We start from the raw sequence: 25,228 nt of genomic DNA, 5'->3' as shown, positions 1-25,228 counted from the left end.
TGGGGGGAATGTTGTTTGTTTGTTTATGTTTGGGCCACACCTATTGATGCTCAGGGGTTACTCCTGACTCTGCACTTAGAAATCACTCCTGGCTTGGGGGACAATATGGGATGCCTGGGGATCGAACAGCACTAGTGCTTGCAAAGCAGACACCTTACAGCTTGTGCCACTGCTCCAGCCCCTGTTTTTGTTTTTGTGTCACATCTAATGGTCCTCAGATTTACACATGTCTCTGCTCTCAAGGACCACAACTGGCTTGGTGGATCATATGGACGTGGAGAAGCCACATATAAAGCAAGTGGCCAATCCACTATACTATCTCTCTAGCTTTTTCTTTATGAGATTCTCTTTAGCCTTTATATAGCCTTTACTTAGGGGGCTGTCCGATCCAAAAGAAAAATAAATAAATAAATAAATAAAAATTGACTAGGACCATGTTTTGTTTTATTTGAAAGAATGTTTTTCTTTCTTCTAAAACACACTTTTAGAAAATCAAAACATAGCCAACTATCAGTATGTTGATTTGTTCACTTTTTCATTTCTCTTTTCCCAAAAGTTGTCATTTAGTTGATAAAACATCTTGAAAGTAGTAACCTCTTACAATGGAGAGATTATGGTAATTTATACCAAAACTTTCTTTTGAAGATAGTATCAGATTCATTCATTTATAGAATAAATATTTATTCTTCCTGCCCATTCTTGTTGAAAAGTTTGCTGAGCACAGATCCCACTGATAGGGGCCCAATTCACTGAATTAAGAAGAAAATTGATCTGGGAGTGTGCTGGAAATTCTGGAAGACAGGTCTAGTTTCCTCCCCTTTATTCAGCAGCCAGGCACACACCCTAAATAAATAAAGGAGATCCCAAGTCAAAAGCCGGGGTCCTTGCACCATGTGTCCTAGTAAGGTAGTAAGGCAAAAAAAGTTCAGGTTTGGTCACCAGCATCTGTAATGTGAGGTCCTATCTGGACAGAGTCCATCAGAGAATACATAAGGGGTCAGAAAGTTAGGGACACTTTCAGGCCAGGAGCTTCTAACACAGGGAGCAGGGAGGGAATCGGGAGCACTGTGGCGGGGAACGTACACAAAATGAGTACGCAAGCCCGAGGTCAAGTGGGGTTCCACACCCTTCCTTTGAGCATGACTTTCTCCTGCACTGCCTCCTAGACTGGGTGCGTGCCAGCCCCTGAGAGGCTCTCTGCAGTGATTTGTAGCTAATAATAGAGGTGGCGTGCAGCAGAAGGAGCCAGTACACAGGGCACAGTAGGGATCAGATTGCAGGAGTTTGAACTCGGCTCCTGGCCAGCCACTTAATTCCTTCGGCCAGTATCTTCAACTAAAATTGGAGATAACTGTCTGCCCACAACCAGAGGCAAGGGAACCACTCACTACCTGTGGATCTATACAAGAGCCACACTCAACTCTAGAAATTAAATGTTTAAAAAACTTTAAAAATTCAGTTAAAAATAAATTTTTAAAGGGAAGTCTTCAAGCACAGGTTTATAAACAACCTGGTGTTCATGAATTCCAGAGAACTCCAACCCCCTCAGGCTTCTTTGCTGTGTGTGCACTGAAGGGATAGAATTATAGAGGAACTGGGGGAAGAAGCCTGGGAGCATTTCATCCTGAGGGCCACAAAGGAACAAACCCTAAGGAACCGCAGCCGAGGGTGGACAAGAGGGAGAGCATCCTACATGTGGTGCAAGTGAGAGAATATTGGTGGGGGGAGTTCTTCGATCTATTTTTATAATGTGTTTCATTTGATCACCATGAGGTAAGTCACAAAGTTGTTTGTGATTGAGTTTCAGTCCTACAATGTACAACACCCTCCACCAGTACACACACAGGTCCCACACCAATGTCTTGTTTTCCTCCCGCCCTTGCTCCCTGGCCTCCTCCCTGCCTGTCTCTATGGCAGACATTTTCTTCTCTCTCTCTCTCTCTCTCTCTCTCTCTCTCTCTCTCTCTCTCTCTCTCTCTCTCTCTCTCTCTCTCTTGCTCTCTCTCCCTCTCTCTAGCTCTCTCGCTCTCGCATAAGGTTGTTACTGAGGGGTATCATGCATATCACTTTATCTCTTTTGAGTTCTTGTCCAGTGTGACCTTTCCCAGCTATCATTCTATCATTGTCATACTGATATCCTCTCTGCCCTAACTGTAGAAGATGAATCCTTCATGGATAAGGCTTAAAAAACTAAAAATCCAAAGTGTCCACCTGCAAAGAGTCCACAGTGATCATTTTTAGTCAAATGAAGGAGCAGAGGAGACATTTGGAGGCAAGAAATGATCCCTCAGGGGAAGGCACCAGTGACAGTGCTGGGATGACGGCTTTCTGTGTGCAGGAACCAAATCCAGGTGTTAGGAGGTGTTGATTTAATATAAAATATAAAGTCTAAAGTCATATGGGGTGAGGCCTTTCTTGGCACAGCCTGGCACCTTTTGGCCCTTTTAGCAGAAGGGCCTGATGACAGAGGATAACAATGGAGAAATAATCACTAGCAGTCAAAGTTTCCTCCAAGTCAGCCTGCTTTATTCCAAGGCCCTATCCGCCATATGCTTTTCCTCACATGGCTTCTGTGCTCAGCTTATTCCAAGTAGTTTCTTCTCTGCTGCTCTCCTTCAGCTGTCTGCCACTTTCTCTCTGGAGCTCTGTCTTCCTTTCAGCTGCTCTCCATGCTTCCTTGCTTTTTTTTTTCCTCCCCAAAGCCAGCACCTTTTATTCCTATTCCAAACTGCAGGCCCTTCCCAGGTGTGGGTGGGTTCATATAGGGCAGGGGTCTCAAACTCAATTTACCTGGGGGCCGCAGGAGGCAAAGTCGGGGTGAGGCAGGGCCGCATAAGGGATTTCACTTACCAAATATTCGCAATAAAAAATCGCATTAGTAAGAAAAAAATCGCAAAAAATTGCATTAAACATTTGCATACCCCGAACGGAACTGCTCGGGGTATGCGAACGTTTAATGCGATTTTTTCTTACTAATGCGATTTTTATTGCGATTATTCAGTAAGCGAATAATCGCGAATACTGCGATATTTGAAGGCCAGCCGCGGGCCACAAAATGTTGTATGGAGGGCCTCAAACGGCCACGGCTCCGAGTCTGAGACCCCCGATATAAGGCATTGGGGGAGTGGTTTCTTACAGAAAAGAAGGCTGGTAGGAAAGGAGGGAGGACCATCCTACCTGTTTAGCCTAGCCCTGTGGCAGTGCCTGAATCCCACGATGGCTCACAATAGCAGTAACTGCCAACCCTCATAAACTGGAGGGCTGGCAGATGGCAAAGTGCCCAGGGCCTCTCCTGCATCTCCTCTTCTCCCAGGTGGGTGCTGAAGCTCTCAGATGTGAGGCATACCCATGTGGGGGTCCGGGTGTGTTCTTTCCACTGCACTCCCCACCTTCCTACCTCAGGACTGTCCCACCTGGGCTCAGTCAGTCCTTTGTCTCTGCTGAGCAAATGTCTAGGAAGATCTTCCACAGACAAACTGAATATTAAGATCATGCTCTGCTGGACTGCCATTAAGTATCAGCTGACTGCGCCCAGCACAGCCAGGTTACAAGGCCCTTTCACCTCGCTCCCTCCTGCCCACCCTTCAGGAATGAGAGCCCCGCCTGTGTGCTATAGCACCCCCCATCTGCACCCTGTTACTGTGTACTTATGTGGCAACGGTAGTGGCAGGTATGAAATCAGAAACACTCTCTACTCTCACAGGGGTCACGGTTTAACATTTGAGCGAGTCATCTGTTCTGGTGAACATAACAGGATGTCCTCATCTACCCTGAGAGGCAGGATGGACTTCCTGGAGGAAGTGGCATCTGAGCCATCTCTCAAAAGAGGAGCGGGCACCACCTGGGAACATGGGAAATAGTCTGTTTGGCATGTGTCAGAAACTACATTCCATAGAACACCAAGCTGAATCCATGTGTGATACCTCAGCCCTTGAATATCTGTGATTCCCTTCTGTAGAAGAGGGGACTAGAGATGTCAATACAGTTTCCTAAGGTCACACAGCTTATAGTGGGAAGCTTTTGAAGAGGAACAAGCCTTTGATTGCAGATGGAGTGGGGTCTTAAGAAATGAAGATAGCTAAGAAAAAGTAAAGAATAACTTTGAGGGGCCAGAGAGATGGCATGGAGGTAAGGCGTTTGCCTTTCATGCAGGAGGTCATCGGTTCGAATCCCGGCGCCCCATATGGTCCCCTGTGCCTGCCAGGAGCAATTTCTGAGCCTGGAGCCAGGAATAACCCCTGAGCACTGCCAGGTGTGACCCAAAAACCAAAAAAAAAAAAAAAAAAAAAAAAAAAAAGAATAACTTTGAAACTCTATTGAGAGGCTGAGGGGTGAAAGTGTTTGTCTTGCATGCAGCAGACCCCACTCCAAATCCTAGCACCACAAAGTGTTCCCTGAGCACAGAGCCAGGAGTAACCAACCCATGAGCCCTGCTGGGTTTGGCTCCAAATCCAACCAAAGAAAACACTAAGTGCAGGGGACGAGCGCTACAGGGGGTGGGGTGCACACCTTGCCTATATCTGCCCTGGGTTTGATCCCTTCACCACTTGGCCTCCTGAACAGCTGCCAGGGGAAATCTAGTGGTTCCTAGCACTGCACATTGTCCTCAGTCCCCATATTGAAATGCTAGCAGTTGGCCAAATATCGCCAGCCCTCAGGCCCCTTGAACACCATTTAGGTAGTCCTACCTCAACAACTCTCTCCCCAAAACCCACTTCTCTGAATAGAAAAATGATCAGTATGAACTACCTTCTTGGTACAGTGCAAAGCACCAAGGGTCTTCAAACTACGGTCCATGGGCCACATATTGTATTTATTCCCATTTTGTTTCTTCACTTCTAAATAAGATATATGCAGTGTACATAGAAATTTGTTCATAATTTTTGTTTTTACTATAATCTGGCCCTCCAACAGTCTGAAGGACAGTGAACTGGCCCCCTGTTTAAAAAGTTTGAGGACCCCTGGCAGTGGCTTTCTGGCTCCAGTGAGGATTCTAGGCTGTTTTTTTCCACAAGGGATGATCTGAAGCCTCGCTTTTCAAAGCTTATGAGCAGATGGCACCTCCCTTTTATTCCCAAATAACCAAATTACAAAACCTCCCATTGCAGGGTCTCACCTTCTCCTGGTGCTTCAGGTTTGAGACCTATGTCAGTATAAGGTGGTAGTACTCAACCTCACTTGCATGATGAGAAAATGAAGGCTCAGAGGCAGGAGCCAGTTGGCCCCAGGTCACTCAGCAAGTAACTGTGGATCTGGGGCTCGGGGCCCAGGTTTCTGGCTCCACTACTTGTCTACACTAAACCAAAACACAGTGTACAGTTTGAGGCTAGAGAGATTTGAAGCTAGCAGCAAGTTTCAGCACTTCTCAAAAACTCGGTTTCCTCTGTGTGACTGAAAATGAAGAGCTCTTTTTATTTAGAGGTGCTGCAAAAATTCAGTGAGATGCTGAATGGAGTTAAGATAAGCAATATTTCTATGCTGAGCTACCATAAAGTTTATGCTCATTATCAAATCCCAAGGTCTTTTTATGGTGCCAGGAAACATTCTGCTCAGTTGTGGATGACAAAATCATTCCTCTTTAATTAGAGATCTTGGTATTTGCACAGGTCATAGATGAAGTCTAGGATAGAGTCTTTCTTTATGGTTCTAGAAGTTCTGCTCTGTCACAGTTGTTGTAGTCTTCTGCAATTAGTAATCTTGGTTTTTGTACAGATCTTAGGACGAAGCTTAGGATAGAGTCTTTCCTTATGGTTCCAGAAGTTCTGTTCCGTAGCGATGAGTGATGATTTTTAAGTAGCAAAGGAAAAGTCACAAAACATTACCTATTAATTATACCTTTTATTTTCTCTTTTAGGAAGGAGAGATGGAGGAAGGATTGGAAGGAGGAAGGAAGGAGGGAGTAAGGAAGGGAAGGAAAAGGGGGAAAGGATGAGAGCTCATTATACCTTTTTAATAAAATTTAAAGCAGCTAACTTTTAAATAAAAGTATGTCTCATGGGCATATCCAAGTGAGGGTATATCCTAGAGAAAGCAAGGTGCACCCCATGGCATGCAGGTGGGGACACAATGGTACATGATCATGATTAAGTAGAAGATATCTAGATCCTGGCTTTTAAACTCAAAATAGATGTGGGTACTTCCCTGATTAGCAAAAGTAACTAACTGAACAAATAAGTAAATATGTTGATAGAAATAACAAAGCAAAGATTAGGATTGACCTAACTTTCCCCTGAAATCTGTATAAAGGAAAGAAGGGCAGGAGACTAGCTCAAAGGAGTGAAGCACAGACATTGCCTAAAGGAGGTCCTGAGTCTGATTAGCCAGCATTGCTCAGCCCAGCACCAACTCTGTGGCCTCGGTGTGCCACCAGGGTCTGAGCATTACTGCAACCTCAGCCCTAATGTTGGCTTTTTTGTTTGTTTGGTTAGTTGGTTGGTTTTTGGGCCACACCCGGTGATGCTCAGGGCTCAGGGGTTACTCCTGGCTATGTGCTCAGAAATCGTTCCTGGCTTAGGGGACGTTCCATACGAGACGCTGAGGGATCGAACCACGGTCCGTCCTAGGCCAGCGCCGGCAAGGCAGACTCCTTACCACTCCGTGCCACTGCTCTGGCCCCTCAGCCCTAATGTTTAAGAAAAAAAAAAAGAAAAGAAAGTTATAGGTCATAGAAATAGTATAACATTTGCATTTGCTTTACATGAGACCAACATTGGTTCCATTCCTGGCACCCCAGACAGTCCCCTAACCCTTGCCAGGAGTGATCTCCCTAGTTCAGAGCCAGAAATAAACCCTAAGTACCACTGGGAGTGGCTGCGAAACAAAACAACAACAACAACAAAGTATTAGACATTCTCAGAATGTCAGAAGTGCCAATATTCATTGTCATTCTTGGGCCTCTTGATTTTTATTCGCTTTATCAGCATTATCCATATGCTCTAACCCACAGCTTTCGTTGACTGCCCCAGGGACCTCACACTCAAGTTTCTCAGCAACAGAAAACCCAGCTCCATGCAGATGCCCAGGCTATGAATGCACAGCCATGCAGGCTGGTCATGAGATTCTCCTTGCTGATTCCAAGCAACTTTGCAAGTAGAGGAATAGACGACCCCCTCCATTTTCAGTCACTATATGTCAGAGAGAATTCACTCCAGACTTGAATCTTGGTTCTGCTTAGCTTTTGTGCCTTAGTCACTGTGCCTCGTTTGGTCAGGTGAAAAGCCTCAGAGTGTAAAATAGGACCTACTTCATGGGTCAGTATGAGAAGTAAATGATATCATCTATGCAAAATACTTAACCTAACATCTGGGACATCACTTAAGAGCTCAAAAATATAACATGCTTTTATCACCAGGTTTCCTCCCTGTCTTTGGGGAAGGAGATGGCAGATGGCACAAATTGTTCAAAAAGGAAGCAGCTGCCATCTTGAGGGAGATGGCGATGGGGGGCTTTATGTCACTGTTTCCACTTCCTCCTGGAACCATTTCCTTTGTGAGCTAAACAGGGAGGAATTTGTAGACAAAGAAACAATTCTGGGAGAGCCCAGTCCTACCAGCCAGATGTTATTTTCTCGGAGAGTGCCTTGCCAACCCCTCCTGAGAGACAGAACACCAGGCAGGTTTAGAAAGGGCTCTCCTGAGACATGGTGACAGTTTCCTTGGCAAGGGCTGGAAGGAGGGTTCTCTGGTAGCTGATGCACTGAGCAGACTGTGCTGAAGAAAGATTGTTTAGATATAGGCTTTCTGGAGCCTCTTGCCCTCACCTGTCACCCAGGAATTACCCCATGACCTGTTTCCCTACTAACCTGAAACCTCCCTGACCTCTTAGTTCCCAACTTCCTGAAATAGCAGCAGATAAAGACTTGTGTTCTCTTGCCACCCCTAAAGGTAACCACCAAGTTACTAAACTTCCTTCTATAGAAAAGGAAAAGGAATATGATCCTAGGAACTGAAGGATTACCCCAAGTCTCATTTGAGTGATGGGAAATGTTGGAACACCCCAAGGCAGATCCCCTCATCCCAGATCTCCCTACTCCCCTCTGAGGATTCTGTTTTCTTCCATGGAGTCTGGCTTCTACTATTCTCTTCAGCGAAAAAGATATTCCATTTCCTGCCCTTGCTGTAATTAATATACAGAAAAGCCTTCCAAGGTCACCTGGCCAGCCCTGACCACTCCTGACACCAGGCTATATTTAAACCTGGAAAGCAGTCAACATTCAGGCTGGGTTTGGGGACTGGGATTTCTTTGCTGCTGCTTTTCCATTCTTTTCCAGCCTGCCTCACCATGGTCTTCCCTACGTGCTGTGAGACAACAGGAAGTGTTTGTTTTAGCAACCAACAATGCAATTCCGATTCCTCAGCATCTGAACTCAGGGTTTGACTTCACTAAGACTCAAAAATGCCTGTAAATTCAGAGGGAGGAAGGAAGATGACCCCAGAGCTACAGACAAGCAAATTTGCAACAACTTGGAAGAGGCCTCCTTGGGCAAGGAGAGGAGAGATTTCAATTCTGCAAGTGAAGGGCAGGTGTACAGGCTGGTAACCTCAGTTTATATGATGGAGGCTTCCAGAAGGAGCACTAGTAGTCTTCACTCTATCTTTGCATGCTTCTACTTAGTAATCCCTAGTCTCACATTTAGGAGGCAAGCCCCTCCAGTTTGTAATAAGAAGGAGATTATATGGATAATCTCTGTAAATCTCTTAAAGCAGGCTTGGCACCTAGCCAGAAGGAAGGAGGCAGAAAATGGCCAACACTTACTTAGTACTTCCTGGTTCTAGCACATTCACTGTGTTTGAGTTCATCCCACAGGCATGGATACATTGCTTGGAGCAACAATTTCTATCATCAAGACTAGAAATGGGGAACTTGAACTTTAGTGTTTTGAATTTATGTCAGTAATTATTTCCCAATGTATATGTTAGAAGGATTAAAACCCACCAGCTTCAAAAGGTAGCCCTACTAAGTAATCTGGCAATAAGAGCTCAGGTAACAAGCACCACCAAACAGGGTTTGGACAATTTAGCCTGGTGAGAAAAGAGGCTTCCACTCTCTTTAACCTGGGGCTTTTTGTTATTTGCTTTTTTTTCTTTCATTTTCTTTTCTTTTCAATTAAGCATTTTGGGGCCACACCCAAACACTCCTAGGTTACTTCTGGCTCTACACTCAGAAATCACTCCTGGTGTTGCTGGGGAGACCATATGGGATGCCAGGGATCTAACCCAGGCCTGCCACGAGCAAGGCAAGCATCCTCCCTGTTGTGCTATCACTATGTACCACCCAAGCATTTTTTTAGTAGACTGAACCTCTGTGGTGACAGCTGTTTCTTTATTAACTCTAAGAAAAGAGAGAGATAGCATGGAGGTAGGGCGTTTGCCTTGCATAGAGAAGGACTGTGGTTTGAAGTCCGGCATCCCACGTGGTCCCCCGAGCCTGCCAGGAGTGATTTCTGAGCGGTAGAGCCAGAAGTAACCCCTGAGCGCTGCCAGGTGTGACCAAAAACCAAAAAAAAAAAAAAAAAAAAAAAAGTTTGCAGGGGCCAGAGAGAATACATATTCCACCTGTATGTAAATATATCAAACATTAGCACTATTTCCACCCTCAGGGCATCATCAGTGGAAGATCCTGACATAAATCAAAGAAATATATAAATATAGCATTTCACTATGGCAGTTACCCCAGGGAGACTGATGCCAATAGAAGGGTGTTGGGTAGGAGAAATGCATGTGGTCAAAAGGACAGGCAAGTTTACTTAAGATGCCTTGGAGGATCTGAGAGGGGCTGTGGGCAGAAATCTGACAGGCAGAGGCAGCCTAGAAGGCAAGCGACTCTGCTTTAGAGGCAGAGGAACAAAGTCTGAAAGGAGACAGCTGGACGGCCCACAAGGTGGAACCAAAGCAAAGTCTCTTCTTCCTTTTCCCACTCTCATCTTTATACTGAAAACACATTTTCTAAGTGTCTCACTCTTCTTCAAACAGCTATTCATGTCTCTCCCTCTGTGAAGTCATCACATGCTTTCCAACAAGGCTACATTCTGAGCAACACTGGGTGATCCCATTGCTGTGCAAAACTCAAAAGATAAGAACATACATCAGCATGGCACCGCAGAGTACATATTCTTAGGTAGCCTGGTATAGACAATTGGTACCACTCTGCCACATGCAGTGAGTCAAGCAAAAAGTCATTGAGGAATGCATGACTATAATGAATTAGATCCCTTGAATGTAATAGCTTGTTAAAATACCAAGTCATAGCTATAATCATTGTCAAAACTTTTTAGGAAAAATGCCTTTTTTTTTATCCAGGAGAGGAAACTGTTGAGATGGGACTCGAGTTATTTTGCTGCATAGAAATGAGAAAAGAAAAGGCTGAAGCCATAATACAGTGTGTAGGTTATTTGTCTTGCACACAACTGGCCCAGCTTAGGTCCCTGGCATCCCAGAAGGTTTTCCTGAGCCTGCCAGGAGTGATCCCTGAGCACAGAGCCAGAAATAAGCCTGAGCATTTCTGGGTGTGATAAAGCCACAGTTTGAAAGCACTTGCTTCTCTTTTTTATATACATATTTTTAAATTTTAAACACAAGAAGGGACTTGTTGACTTTGTTCTCAACATCTTGTCAAATTGAGACATTGGGAAAAGAGCAATTATACTTTCAGAATTCTACACATGAAGTTGTAACTTGCACGTTGTTCCAAACATTTTTGTAAATTCTGGGAAGACTGTGGGTGAATCCATGTTGGTTCAATTTGCTACATCACATCTGGTCCTCCAGCACTGCCAACCATGGCTCCTGAGCATTGCTGGATGTGGCCCCAAAACAAACCAACAATTCTGAACAGGCTGAAAATAGCCAGGAATGAGATCATAAGTCAGAGACCCTGCTGGGTCCATCAGGTCGAAGCCAAGGAAGGGTGGTGGTTTTTGTGGTTTGCTGGAGCTCCTTTATCTGCTTTTCTGTCATGGGATTTAAGCTTGTAACACTTGAGAGGTCCATGTCAATTGCCCCTCACTACACTGGTCCCAGGCTGGCTATGATGAAGTCCTTTTAGAAATAAATAAATAAATAAATAAATAAATAAATAAATAAATAAATAAAGCACAGTGACTTACAAAGTTATTCAAGATTTTTTTGATGGAGTTTCAGGCCCCAATATCAACCCCATCACCAGTGTCAACTTCCTTCTCCCATGTTCCCAGTTTCCTTCTTCTGCCTTCTATCCTCCTGTCTCTATAACAGGCATTTTTAAAATAATATATTACTTTACTTAAAAATTATGTGTTACATAATTGATCATAATATGTTTGCTTCCAGGTAAATGGGAGTGAATTATAGAAAGGAAGGAAGGAAGGAAGGAAGGAAGGAAGGAAGGAAGGAAGGAAGGAAGGAAGGAAGGAAGGAAGGAAGGAAGGAAGGAAGGAAGGAAGGAAGAGAAGGCAAGGAAGGAAAAGAAAACAGGGCCAGAGTGATATCACAGTGGCAAGGCATTTGCCTTGCATGCGGACAAACTGGGATGGACCCAGGTTCAATTCCCTGGGATCACATGTGATCCCCCAGGAGTGATTTCTGAGCACAGAGCCAGAAGTAAGCCCTGAGCACCACCAGGCATGGCTCAAACACCAGAGAAAATAAAAAGAAAAGAGAGGAAGGAAGGGGGGAAAGGAAAAAAGGAAGGAAGGAAGGAAGGAAGGAAGGAAGGAAGGAAGGAAGGAAGGAAGGAAGGAAGGAAGGAAGGAAGGAAGGGAAGGAAGGAAGGAAGGAAGGGAGGGAGGGAGGGAGGGAGGGGAGGGAGGGAGGGAGGGGAGGGAGGGAGGGAAGTATACAGCAACACAGCAATAAGAAAATTTGTGAAAATTATTGCATCTTGCAATGAGGTCATTAAGTCATTGTCAGGTTTAGTAAACTCCTATTACTAGATGATCTTTCTGTTAGTTACTTCTTTTGTCTCTGAACATTAGGTGTCTTCACATACATGTTGGCCTCCAAAATGTATATGTTCCTATTGGGATGACAGTATTAAAAGATTTGGAATTGTTATGCAGCCACATATGCAACAGCATGAACCAGGCATTCTGAGAACTGTGACTGATACTGTGGTTTTCATCGGGCATGTTTTCAGCATCCAGGCCTTCTGGAAGTAGGAGGAAGCAAGGGGTAGGTGTCCCCACTCACTCCAAAGTTCTGGTGATATCAGCCTAGATATTGGCATACCTGGAACTTGTTCAAATGAGTGCTAAATCTGGGCCATTGGTGAAATAGTGTTGTGGGAGGTGATTGTGGGTGGTGGGTACAGCTGGCATAGCACCGGGAGCGCAGGGTTCTGTTCCTCCTTCTCCTCCCAAAACTAGCAGCTTTTAGCTGCGTGGCCAGTGTTCCTACAATTTTTCACAGCTTAGCTTCCATCTTGTCAAGAATAAAGAGTCCAGCTAGCTGGATACAGACATAGTGATTGCATTTGGGGGGGGGGGGGCTGGCATGGTTTAGGCTGCTATGACAGGCACTTCCAAAAATGGCTCACTATTATGGTTTTATGCATGACACTTTCAGCTCCATACCCACCCCCAGAGTGACAAAGACCCTCCTCTCGTCTCAATGTCCCCCTCCCTGACTTGTACTACCCTTCCCTCCCCTGTGGTCTTCATCCAACAGATGTGGCCAGTTATCAGTTTGTTATCTTTTGCCTTTTGTTCCTCTTACTATATTATTGTTATATCCCACATATGAACGATAAATGCTTTTTGTTTGAAGGTTCCATTCAAGTCACATGTGGGGCTAGACTGGGGACACAGTTACTGGAGCAGGTGGCGTTCCTTTTGCCCGACTGACTTTTCTTCATCTCATTTTCATTTTAGTTAGGTGGAGAGGGTGGTGCAGAAGGGAGAAGTAGATCGTAGTCTCAGTTGGACATTCATAAAAAAAAATCAGAAGCACTAAGTCACCTGCCATGTCCTAGATATATTTTACAGTAGGTTTCCAGGTGTATTTGGCAAACTTGTTTACATCTCAGAGAAGAGATTTATCTCTTGGCTTCTGAGCTGGTCTGCCCCATTTATTGAAATATTGGAGACTTATGTAATTCAATAACTTCTTTTTCTTCTCATTCTTTCCTCCTCCTCCTCTTCTTCTTTCTTCTCTCCTTTCTTTTTTCTTCTCCTTATTTCTTCTCCCTTTTTCCCCTCTCCTCCCTCTTTCTCTTCCTCCTTCACCTCCTCCACCTGTTTCCTCCTCTTTTCCTCCTTCCTTCTTCACTCTCCTTCTCACCTCTCTCCCTCATCTTCTCCTCTTCCTCCTCTTTTCTTCCTATTCTTTTTCTTCTCCTCCTCCATCCTTCCTCATCCACCCACCCACCCAGGGTCCAACTAGATCAAACAAAATTAATAGCATTTGGTTGTGATTCTGAATAACCCTTACACATGTAAAAACAGTGTCAATGCCCTGTGTGCACTGGGAGGACAAATTAGGAAATGGTGATAGGGTTGCTTCCCAGATAGAGAAGAGAGGGACAGGATTTCTCTGCCAACCTCTGCCCTCTCCAGTTAAAAGACATATGATATGGATGGTGGAGAGAGTCCTGGGGCAGAACACCCTAAGAGAAGAGCTCCACCACCTCCTGCTGCAGAAACTCACCAAGCGAAGTCTTGGGTCCAGAACTGCTAGGGGTCCATTAGGTGGGACTTTGCCACCATATCCTCTTGTTTTTGGATCCCATCCCCTGTACAATAGGGAAGGAAGCTAAACTCTTCTCAGGCTGGAAAAGAAGCAAATTGACACGAAAGAGGAAAAGGCAAAGTTTAACTCAGTGCACATAGAATATATCTAGTCCATACGAAGTTAATGCGACCTGTATGCAATCTGTCACTTGGTAATTCCTTGAGGTTATCTATGAGGACAAGCCATATAGGTGGGAGAACAGCAAAGAACTTGCAGTTTGAAGAAAGGGGAATTTTACAGTATTTCACTGTCTTCATGGAAAACAGGCTGGTTTCCACCACCTGAGCCACCAGTTTCCTGTGTTTAGGGTACAAAAGATTAGGCAAAACATCCCCCTCAGATCTTCTAATTGGTTTGCCCCTTAGGCATTCCTGTGGCAGCAAATCTTAGACTCCAGACTTGCCTACCTAAGGTCACATAAGAATGGAGCCCATGTGTGTGCCAAGTGCTGTCACTATCTTCCCTTTGAGAAGCAGCTCCTCTTACTGCCCCTGTCAGCACATGGTAAATTGGCAGGTCAGAATGGTTAGGAAATGTCTCAGGGGTCCACAGCCAGAAGTGCACAGTTGCAGGAATGCCACACTGCACCTGGTGGTGCTTCTGGTGTCACACTTCGTGTAGACTGTGTGAAATTAGCACTATTCTTTTTTAATTGGACATGTGACCCCCTAATAGGTCCAGTAACCTCCATGGCACTGCTTTGCACATCTGAGGTATGCAAACCTGATCTAACCTGAGAACTTTAGACCAAATCATCTAAACATTGTATTTACCAAAGAATTAAGTGCTCCTAGTCTACTTCTCCAAGTCCCTATCACATGGAGCACGCTGATTTCAAATGCCCACTTATCTGAGCCAGACCAGAGTTGGCAGATCTGTGCCTGAGACAGCAGCCATGCAACAAGAGTGGGATTACAGGCTGAGGGGTCCACCAGCATGGCCAATTATGCCAACATGCATGGGCCAGGTACCCTCATTTTGTGGCTGAGGAAACCAGGCCTCCGATTTTGCAAACAGGCCATTCTTTGTGCAGCTCCGCAGGATTTTGATTTACACAGGACTCACTCCAAAGCCAGATCTGTGTTCCAATAGTTATAATTTTTTTAACTTGATTGATTGATTGATTTCTGGGTCACACCTAGTGACACCCGGGTTACTCCTGGCTCTGCACTCAGAAATTGCCCCTGGTAGGCTGGGGGAAGGTATTGGTGCCAGGAATCAAACCAGGTCCCCTCCCGGGTTGGCTGCATGCAAGTCAAATGCCCTACTGCTGTGCTATCTCTCCGACCCCCACTAGTTAAAATCTTGATGCTCTTCTCCCACCCAGCCCCTCAGTTACCTTGGAAGTCCTTGGTCTGGGATTATTTTGTAAATGAAAGAGGAACCCTCCCTGATCTTGTTTCTTATGCTCATGTACATGCTTCCTGGGGAGAACTATCTTCAACCTCGATAGCCTACTATGGAACCCCCCTGGATTGCATTAAAATGGAGGTATTCTTTTTAACTTGATTGATTGATTGATTGATTGATTGGTTGGTTGTTGGGCCACAGCCAGTGGCACTCAGGAATCACTCCTGGCTCTGCACTCAGAAATCACCCCTGGCAGGCTGGAGGACCATATGGGTGCCAGGAATTGAATAGCTCCCTCCTGGGTCAACTGCCCACAAGGCAAATGCCTTACTGCTGTGCTATCTCTCTGGCCCCAAAATGGAGGTTTTTGACTCTAGTACATTCCGCATTGTTCCAAAGACGCCTGCACTCATCCAGCTTTTTTCTTTTTCTTTCTTTCTTTCTTTCTTTCTTTCTTTCTTTCTTTCTTTCTTTCTTTCTTTTTTCTTTCTCTCTCTTTCTCCCTTTCTTTCTTTCTTTCTCTCTCTCTTCTCTCTCTTTCTTTCTCTCTCTCTCTCTTCTCTCTCTCTCTTTCTTTCTTTCTTTCTTTCCTTTCTTTCTTTCTTTCTTTCTTTCGGTATACCCTTATGGGGAGATCTGAGAACAATTTAAAGAGATCTATTTTTAGGTTTAATTTTTTTTAAATCTTTATTTAAACACCATAATTACAAGCATGATTGTAGTTGGGTTTCAGTCATAAACAGGACACCCCCTTCACCAATGCAACATTCCCACCACCAATGACACCGATCTCCTTCCTCCCCCTCCCCTGCCTGTTTTTGACACAGGCATTCTACTTCTTTCATTCATTAACATTGTCATGCTAGTTGTTAGCATAGTTATTTCCCTACCAGCACTCACCACTCTTTGTGTTGAGCAGCATATTGTGAGCCAGTTTTTCCGGCCCTTAACTCTGTTATCTCTGGGATTATTACAATAATGTCTTTACTTTTTCTTTTTCTTTTTTTCTTTTTAAAGCCAGTCAATTTGAGCAGTGGGGGGGTTATATACTAACTTTTGTGATACTAACATTAATAAGTTCTGATAAACCACTGCCATCGGACCAGCTAATGTCTTTACTTAAAAAAATAGATTAATTATCATTATATTATATATTATAATAATATAATAATTAATTAGTGTCTATCTCTCTCCCTCTGACGTATTTCACTCAGCATAATAGATTCCGTGTACATCCATGTATAGGAAAATTTCATGACTTCATCTCTCCTGACAGCTGCGTAACATTCCATTGTGTATATGTACCACAGTTTCTTTAGCCATTCCTCTGTTGAAGGGCATCTCGGTTGTTTCCAGAGTCTGGCTATTGTAAATAGTGCTGCAATGAATATAGGTGTGAGGAAGGGATTTTTGAAGTGTATTTTTGTGTTTCTAGGGTATATCCCTAGGAGTAGTATAGCTGGACCATATGGGAGCTCAATTTCCAGTTTTTGGAGGAATCTCCATATCGTTTTTTATGAAGGCTGGACTAGACAGCATTCTCATCAGCAGTGAATAAGAGTTCCTTTCTCTCTACATCCCTGCCAGCACTGCTTGTTCTCATTCTTTGTGATGTGTGCCAATCTCTGGGGTGTGAGGTGGTACCTCGTAGTTGTTTTGATTTGCATCTCCCTGATGATTAGTGATGGGGAGCATTTTTTCATTTGTCTTTTGGCCATTTGTCTCTTTTGTCTGTTCATTTCTTCTCCCCATTTTTTTGATGGGATTAGATGTTAGAGCTACCCACTGAATGGGAGAAATTATTCACCCAATACCCATCAGATAAGGGGCTAGTATCAAAAATATATAAGGCACTGACAGAGTTTTACAAGAAAAAAAATCATCCAGCTTTTTCATGTCTGGTGCTAAGGGTGTGAGGGCTTTCTCAGGGCTAAGTGTTGTACATGGTTTGAGCTCCTTGTTTCTTCTCTCTGCGATCTTTCCAATTGGGCCTCTGCAGTTCAAGATATCTTGTGAGGTGGACTTATTAAGTCCAGTAAGTGAAAGGAGCCTAGGTCAGGGCCTCTGAGGTCCTCAGGGAGTTGAGCTCAGCAGCCTCCACTCTGCTTTGAAACAGGACAGACGGCATCAAAGCCTGACTTAGGTGCTTCTTGCCTGGAGCTCTTTTTTTTTTTTTTTTTTTCTGGGCTTCCAATGCCTCTTAACAGGGCACAGTTCTGCCACCTCACGTACAGCTAAAAAGATGAAAAAGATGATTCCCCTGCTTAGTCAGAGAGGGAGGATGAGATGAAGTGGGAGATGGAGAAGAGAGGAGGAAGAGTAGGAGGAAAGCGGAGGGCTGGGGAGGAGGAAGGGAAAGGGCAGGGTGGGAGGGGAGCAGGGATAGCCCTGCTGCCTTTGCCTACTGGCTTCTTCAGGGGACAAAAATGCCCTGTCTTGCAGCCTCTCACTGGCAAGCTTTATCCAGTTCCCACCTTGAACACAGAAGTCTAAGACCCTGAAAAACTTTCTACCCAGGTCTGGGAGGAAAAGCCAGAAGAAGCAGTTAGGCAGAAACTAATTATCCTCCCTTGGACTGTGTCTTAGAGGCGGGAAAGCTTGAGAAGCAGGAATGCTGCCCACTCAGAGATTGTGCTGGCAGCACGGAGAGGAAATCAGTGGGACCTCACACAGAAAAGGAGAGGGGAAGGGCAACGGGGGGGGGGGTGAGGAGGAAGGGGAGAGAGCAGGCAAATTTAAGACATTGAAAGGGTTTCACCCTCTGAGGTCATTCCTGTTCTGTGAGAGGGTGGCTTGGGATGGGGTTTATCGGGGAGGCATGCCAAAGGTCACTGATGGTGACTGCATGCCTGTGTAGGCTACTCTGTTTTCATTTTCTATCTCCACTGTTAATGCAGTCAATACTGACAGATACAACATCCGGGAAATTAAAGCTCCTTGGGACTCTCACTAATATGTGGAAGTGTAAAGGAGCCAGAGAGTTGGGAGCGTCCGACACTGGTGACAGGACAATAATTCCAGCCTGAGCCTCTGAAGATAGAGCATAGGGTTTTCAAGTGGGTGCCGTAGTTCAGGCCACATGCATGCCCCTGTGCCTGGAAACCTTCTTTGTCACATCTACCCAGCCTCCTTGTGAAAAAGTGTGTGTGTATGTGTGTGTGTGTGTGTGTGAGAGAGAGAGAGAGAGAGAGAGAGAGAGAGAGAGAGAGAGAGAGAGAGAGAGAGAGAGAGAGAGAGAATAGAAGGGAATGGGGAAGGGAAACTCCATGGCTTTTCTATTTTTTCTATTACACTTCTCTAGATTTCATTTTCTATTGAACAGAATCCTTCTCTAGATTCTATTATTATTCTATTATTATTATTATTATTCTAGTAGTAGTAGTAGTATTCTACAATTCATCTTCTCTCCTTCTAGTCCATGCATCAACTTGGCACATGTTAGTGTTCAGTAGATACTAGGGAATTTCTGATGTGCTTCCTCTTGTTTTGTTGTTGTTTGTTTGTTTCTTTTGGAGACACACATGTCAGTGCTCAGTGGTTATTCCTAGCTCTGCACTCATAAATTATTTCAGGCAGTTTTCAGAGTACCATATCAGGTACCAGGGATCAAACCCAATTCAGCCCCATGCAAAATAAACTCTCCTTGTTGTACTATCACTCCAGCCCTTAAAGAATCACTAGTTTTTATTTATTTATTGTTTTGGGGGGTAACAGCTGTGATGTTCAATGGTTACTCCTGGCTCTGCAGTCAGGAATTACTCCTGGCAGTGTTAGGGGAACTATATGAGATGATAGAAATCAGACCTGGGTCAGCCATGTACAGTGCAAACACCTTATTTATTGAACTATCACTCCAACCCTGATGTGCTTTGTGCTTTGTGGTGTGTGTGTGTGTGTGTGTGTGTGTGTTTGGATCACACCACAATGCTCAGTAGTTACTCTTGGCTCTCAAAAATTGCTTGTGGCTCCAGAGACCATACAAGATGCTGGGGAATGAACCCATGTCCATCCTTGGTTAGCTGCATGTCCTGATGGGCTTCTTAAAGCTCCCAGAGAGAATTGCAATCCCACTGGAAGAAATTTTTTTCAATAAGTTCAAACTTGGCTGAAAGGATTTTCAATGCTCACCATCACCTTCCCCCACCCTTGCTCAAATTCCAGATCTGGAGCCTATAGGGAAGCCACACATCTGCAGTTGTACAATACAGAGTCTCTGGGAATTCCACACACTTGAGCTATGTCATAACCTCACAGCTCTCTGGGCCTGTATCATCTCCTGGGTCATAAACTCCCCAAGTAACACCTCAGGATGGCAGGACCTATGGGACATTGCCTGGACAGTCCCTCTGTCAGTCCCCACTACTAGGCACCATCATGATGCAGCTGCTATTAGTATCAGCCTGAACTATTGTCTGACAAATTCAAGGTAATCTGGACACCACAGAGATGTGGTAGTCGCAGATTCTCTCAACAAGTGCCACATTGCGCAAGGTGAGTGCTCACACTGGGAGCCCATCTGTTACTGCCTCTCTCACGGACACTGAGAGAGCACTCTCATCTCTCATCCGAGAATAGGGAGCACCTCCATCTCCAGGAAGGCACAGAGAAAGCTCTGAACTGTGCAGGCCAGAAGCTAAGGAAACAGATTCTAGCATTGTCTAGAACCTCACAGACTTCAAAGGATGCTAGCTAGCTCTATGACCCCCATGTGCTCAGATTCCAAAAAGACAATACACAATCCGCGATTATGTGCATTTAATGGAAGATTCCATAAAGACAATAATAATACTGTAGAGAGGGCAAAGCCCCTTCATACCTGGTATAATTAATTCTGACCAAATGTGTTATGTACCTTCCCTTTACACAGGGAGAGACTGAGACACAGGTTAAGTAACTTGCCTACAACCCTACAGGGAATGGTGCCTGACCCTCAACTGTATGATTCTGGAACCATATGCAAATGGTGTGTAGCCCTTCACCCATTTAGACCTACCTGCTGCAAGTCAGGGTGTCACCAGATTCTCAGGAGGGCCCTGGTGAGACACCACCTGAAGTTGGGAGTCATAAGATAGGAGTAGGGATCAGGTTATAGCCTCAGTGGTGAAGAAACTCCCTGGCTTGTAGGAGGCCTTGAATTGGTCCCCAGTACCATAGGCCCACAGACTCACTCCAACACAGCAGGGGATGGCCCTAGTCCCCTGAACAGCAACAACTGACAGAGGGAGGAAGGCAGGGGAGACTGTCAGACAGACAGAGACAAGCTGAATAAGTGGCTCTTATACCAGCTATGTAATTCTAATCTTTCAACCATCTAAGTAGAGGTGTGTTTTAGTTAAGAAGTAGGGGGACCAGGGGGCCCATCCTAAAACTCATTAGAGAAGCCTATGAGATACCATCCAAGGAACCTGGCTCTGCTGACTAATGGCCCTGAAGAAGTTACCTACACCTCCCTAAACCCAGTCTCATTCTCCTTAGAGTGGAGATAACAAAAGGTGGGATGTAAGATTCCAAGAACTCTTGAAAGGAAAGGATTTAGCAGATCTCACACCTTTGTCCCACGAACAGTTTTTGTGTGCCTAGAGGGTTTCATTGCAAAGCGGGGTGATACTAGAGCTCTGGTACAGCTGGCCTTTGACCCAAGAGCAGATCAAGCCCCAAGACAGTGAAGGACAAGGAGATACCGATGACCTCATGTTCTTGGCACTCTGTGCTCTAGGATTTGTGACTCAGTCCCTAGGGACACAACCAGCAGCCCACTCTGCAGATGAGTTTGTTCCAGAGGCAGGATCTGAGGCCTGGTCTGTCACTGTCTTCATCCCAGTTTGAGAAGTGCTGCTGTGGCAAAGATAGAAAGAGAAGGCAGCGGTCCATGGGACTCGGGATGGGAAGGGTTATTTTTTAGTTTGGCTTCCACGAAGGCACCGGAAACAGAAGTTTCCAGAGATTGAAACATAGGAACGGAAGGGCCAGGAAGGTTCCCTTCCTGCCTATGTCCTGGACAGTGGGAGCTCTGGCCTGGGACCTGTATTGAGCTCTTAGTTCCAGTGAGGACGGACCTCAGGGCCTGCGGAGAAGAGGGCAGCAGGGCCAACACAGGCCAAGATCTTCTGCCCTCGCTCCCTGCCTCTGGGCTGCCAGAGAGAACCCAGCTAGCTCAGCTCTGTGCAGTCAGAGATCTGAGTGGATGAGGTGGTAGGGAGTGCACAGGACAGAGGCAAGCAGCTCTGGGACAGCCATAAGGGCCTCTGGGGTTTCCTGGCAATACTGGTCCTGCCCTGCAGCCCTCATATCCCTGAGAAGAGGGCAGGGCCAGCACTGAGGCCCAGAGCCATGACTTGTTTTAATATAAATTAAAGAATCAGGGAAGATGGTGGTTAAAGAGTATGGGGAGATGGTGAGGCCTTTCTCAGCTAGGCCTGGCTCCTGAGCCTCTACAGCCTGGCAGTTCTGAAGGCTGCAGGATGAGGGCAGAGATTCACAATGCAGTCAGATGGAGTTCCAGGAGTCAGCCAGCTTTATTTCACGGTCCTACCCTAACATCTACATTTCCTCAAATGGCTTCTATGCTACTGCTCTACTCCTCTGGCTCTCTCGGCCTCTGTCTCCCTTTCAGCTGCTTCTCCAGGCTTCCTTGCTGACGGACTCCCTTTGCTGATGCTGCTTCTTTGCTGATGCTCAACTGATGCTGAATCTGATGCTGAATCTCTCTGTTGATTCTCGCTTCTGCTTCATTTCTCTCTCTAACTCTTCTTTTATTTGGGGGGGCACACCCGTTTGATGCTCAGGGGTTACTCCTGGTTAAGTGCTCAGAAATTGCCCCTGGCTTGGGGGGACCATATGGGATGCTGGGGGATCGAACCGTGGTCCTTCCTTGGCTAGTGCTTGCAAGGCAGACACCTTACCTTTAGCGCCACCTCGCCGGCCCCTAACTCTCCTTCTGAATCCCTCTCTTCCCCCCCATGCAGACTCCTCTACCCGCCCATTCCAGGTGTGGGCAGTTCTGATCATTCGGGTGGGATAAATAAGAAGTTGGGGAGGAGATACCCACACATGACCATGTCTGTCCTTCCTTCCTTCCTCAGTGCTGGAGCAGCTGCTTCCAGAGCTCACGGGCCTGCTCAGTCTCCTGGACCATGAATACCTCAGCGACACTGCCCTGGAGAAGAAGATGGCTGTGGCCTCCCTCCTGAAGAGCCTGCAGCCCCTCCCAGGTCTTCCCAACACCCTCAGGACCCTCAATATCTCCTCAGGACCCTCCAGCAGGAGGAGCACACTGGAGCCTGGGAGCAAGGCAGTCACTCCTTTTCTGGGACTGGCCAGTGCCCCTCAACCCTTCCCGTCCTCCCCACAGCACACCTAGCACATCCACCTCACACAGCCCACACGCTGCACCATGCTCAAGTGTTCCCACTTCTTCTCCCATCGCAGGCTTCAGTGTTTCTAACCTTTCTGTCATACCCCAGTCAGGCCATGAGCTGCTGTGCAACTCTGGTGAGCTGCTGTAGCCCTCAATGAGGAGCAGCTCAATGATGTGGCTTCCATTGTTCTCAGTGGGGCCCTGCTGCCATTTCACCTGGTAAAGGGTATTCCTACTATAAAGGTCTGAACCAATGGGGCGTCCCACTTTGTCCAGCAAGTGCTGAGGCCTATATGGCCGCCTCTCATTCCCTGCTCTTTCTGCTCCCTCATAGGAAAGGAAGTCTCCTACCTGTATGTGAACACGGCTGATCTCCATTCAGGGCCCAGCTTTGTGGAGTCACTCTTCGAAGAATTTGGTAAGCTGGTACCCCAGCCCTGCACTGTGTGCCTCTCACCCTTCTACAGTACAGGGGGTAAATATGGTGGGCCCAACACTGCCTCAAACACTCAGTCCTTTAGACTCACCGCAAGCCCCTGCCAGGTCTGAGTGGCCTGGAATTATCACAGTCTCCACAGAGACTGAAGAAAGGGAGGGTGGACACATGGGCCCGGCCAGGCCTGCCCACAGCCATGGTCTTTCTGCTGCTCCATTCACAACCAAGACTGCCATGGCCATGAGGGCCAGAGGTCCCAGGAAACTTTTGGCAGTTGTTGCTGGAAGAAAAAAAAAAAAAAAACCTTCCTGAACCCCTGAAAATAGCCAAAGCACTGCATAGTCTCCTCAACTTTTTAGCCTCTTCTCACCATGAGGACAGGCAAAGCAGAGATGATGCAGCCAGTGTGGGGCAAGATGGTCTGAACTGAGGATGGGTCCCTCACCCCTGCCACATGTAGGCAGTGACAGTCCTTGAGCCTGGTCTTTCTGCTCTGCACACCCATCTCAGCTCTTTGCTTTGCACAGACTGTGACCTGAGTGACCTTCGAGACATGGCAGAGGATGAAGGGGAGCCTGAAAAAGGAGTCAGCCCTGAGCCAGCCAAGAGCCCACCCTTGGGAGCAGTGAGTCCCACCGGGTTTCCATGCTTAGCCCTCACCCCTTTCTTCTGGAGGGGCAAGAGATGCTCGAGCCTGAATTCTGGGGGCTGTGATACAGGTCTGCTTATCCTCCAGGTAGTGATTAAGCATCCTAAAAATCACATTCCAGTGCCCCCTCGTGTGCCCCCTGTGCACAGGCTGAGCTTGATGGAGACCCAGTCACCACCTCAGGGTCAGACCCATGCTATTGAGGATAGAGGAAATGACCTCAGCACCAGAAGTGGGGGGTGGACCTCTGTGCTCCCAATTGTAGGGCCTCAGACAAATCACACCTGCCCTAAGCCTGTTTCTCACATACAAAATGACCCCTGGAAGGCTGGGAGGTCCGACCCACAGTATGAAGCTTGCCACAAAGAGTAACGAGTTTGGTTAGAGAAATAACTACACAGACAACTATCATGACAATGGTAGTGAGTAAGAGAACTAGAATGCCTGTCTGAAATGCAGGCAGGGATGGGGGAGAAGGAGATGGGGGACACTAGTGGTGGGAATATTGCACTGGTGAAGGGGGGTGTTCTTTTTTTTTCTTTATTTAAATGTCTTGATTACAAATATGATTGTGATTAGGTTTCAGTCATGTAAAGAACACCCCCCCTTCACCAGTGCAACATTCCCACCACCAATGTCCCAAATCTCCCTCCATCCCACCCCACCCCCACCTGTACTCTAGACAGGCTTTCCAATTCCCTCATTCATTCACATGATTATGGTAGCTCTCAGTGTAGTTATTTCTATAACTGCACTCAGTACTCTTTGTGGTGAGCTTCATATTTCAGCCTTCCTCTCATTGACTCTAAGGATTGTTGCAAAAATGACTTTTATTTTTCTTAAAACCCATAGATGAATGAGACTATTTTGCATCTCTCGCTCTCCCTCTGACTTATTTCACTCAGCATGATAGACTCCATGTACATCCATGTATAGGAAAATTTCATGACTTCATCTCTCCTGACGGTTGCATAATATTCCATTGTGTATATGTACCACAGTTTCTTTAGCCATTCATCGGTTGAAGGGCATCTTGGTTGTTTCCAGAGCCTGGCTATTGTGAATAGTGCTGCAATAAATATAGGTGTGAGGAAGGGGGTTTTTGTATTGTATTCTTGTGTTCCTATGGTATATTCCCTAGGAGTGGAATAGCTGGGTCAAATGGGAGCTCAATTTCCAGTTTTTGGAGGAATCTCCATATCGCTTTCCATAGAGGTTGGACTAGACGGCATTCCCACCAGCAGTGGATAAGAGTTCCTTTCTCTCCACATCCCAGCCAACACTGATTGTTCTCATTCTTTGTGATGTGTACCAATCTCTGTGGTGTAAGATGGTATCTCATCGTTGTTTTGAATTGCATCTCCCTGATGATCAGTGATGAGGAGCATTTTTTCATGTGCCTTTTGGCCATTTGTATTTCTTTTTTATCAAAGTGTCTGTTCATTTCTTCTCCCCATTTTTTTTGATGGGATTAGGTATTTTTTTCTTGTAAAGTTCTGTCAGTGCCCTGTATATTTTGGATATTAGCCCCTTATATGATGGATATTGGGTGAATAGTTTCTCCCACATGGTGGGTGGCTCTTGTATCCTGGGCGCTATTTCTTTTGAGGTACAGAAGCTTCTCAGCTTAATGTATTCCCATTTGTTTATCTTTGCTTCCACTTGTTTGGAGAGTGCAGTTTCCTCCTTGAAGATGCCTTTAGTCTCAATGTCATGGAGTGTTTTACCTACGT

The 25,228-nt window shown here is 45.8% G+C and overlaps 1 protein-coding gene across 1 annotated transcript in view; it reads left to right on the top strand.

The window, feature by feature from the left end:
• AFAP1L1 (actin filament associated protein 1 like 1) overlaps window positions 1-25,228 on the top strand; it is a 79,457-nt gene that overhangs the window by 20,572 nt on the left and 33,657 nt on the right. The window contains exons 2-4 of the mRNA XM_049785178.1: window positions 22,136-22,264; window positions 22,745-22,828; window positions 23,374-23,471. Coding sequence (XP_049641135.1) covers window positions 22,136-22,264; window positions 22,745-22,828; window positions 23,374-23,471 — 311 coding nt within the window. The remainder of the gene's footprint in view (window positions 1-22,135; window positions 22,265-22,744; window positions 22,829-23,373; window positions 23,472-25,228) is intronic.

The sequence above is a fragment of the Suncus etruscus genome, chromosome 12, assembly GCF_024139225.1.
Source record: "Suncus etruscus isolate mSunEtr1 chromosome 12, mSunEtr1.pri.cur, whole genome shotgun sequence".
NCBI lineage: Eukaryota > Metazoa > Chordata > Mammalia > Eulipotyphla > Soricidae > Suncus > Suncus etruscus.
Note: the sequence above shows the minus strand (reverse complement) of the source record. Positions and strands in the feature narration are given on the sequence as shown.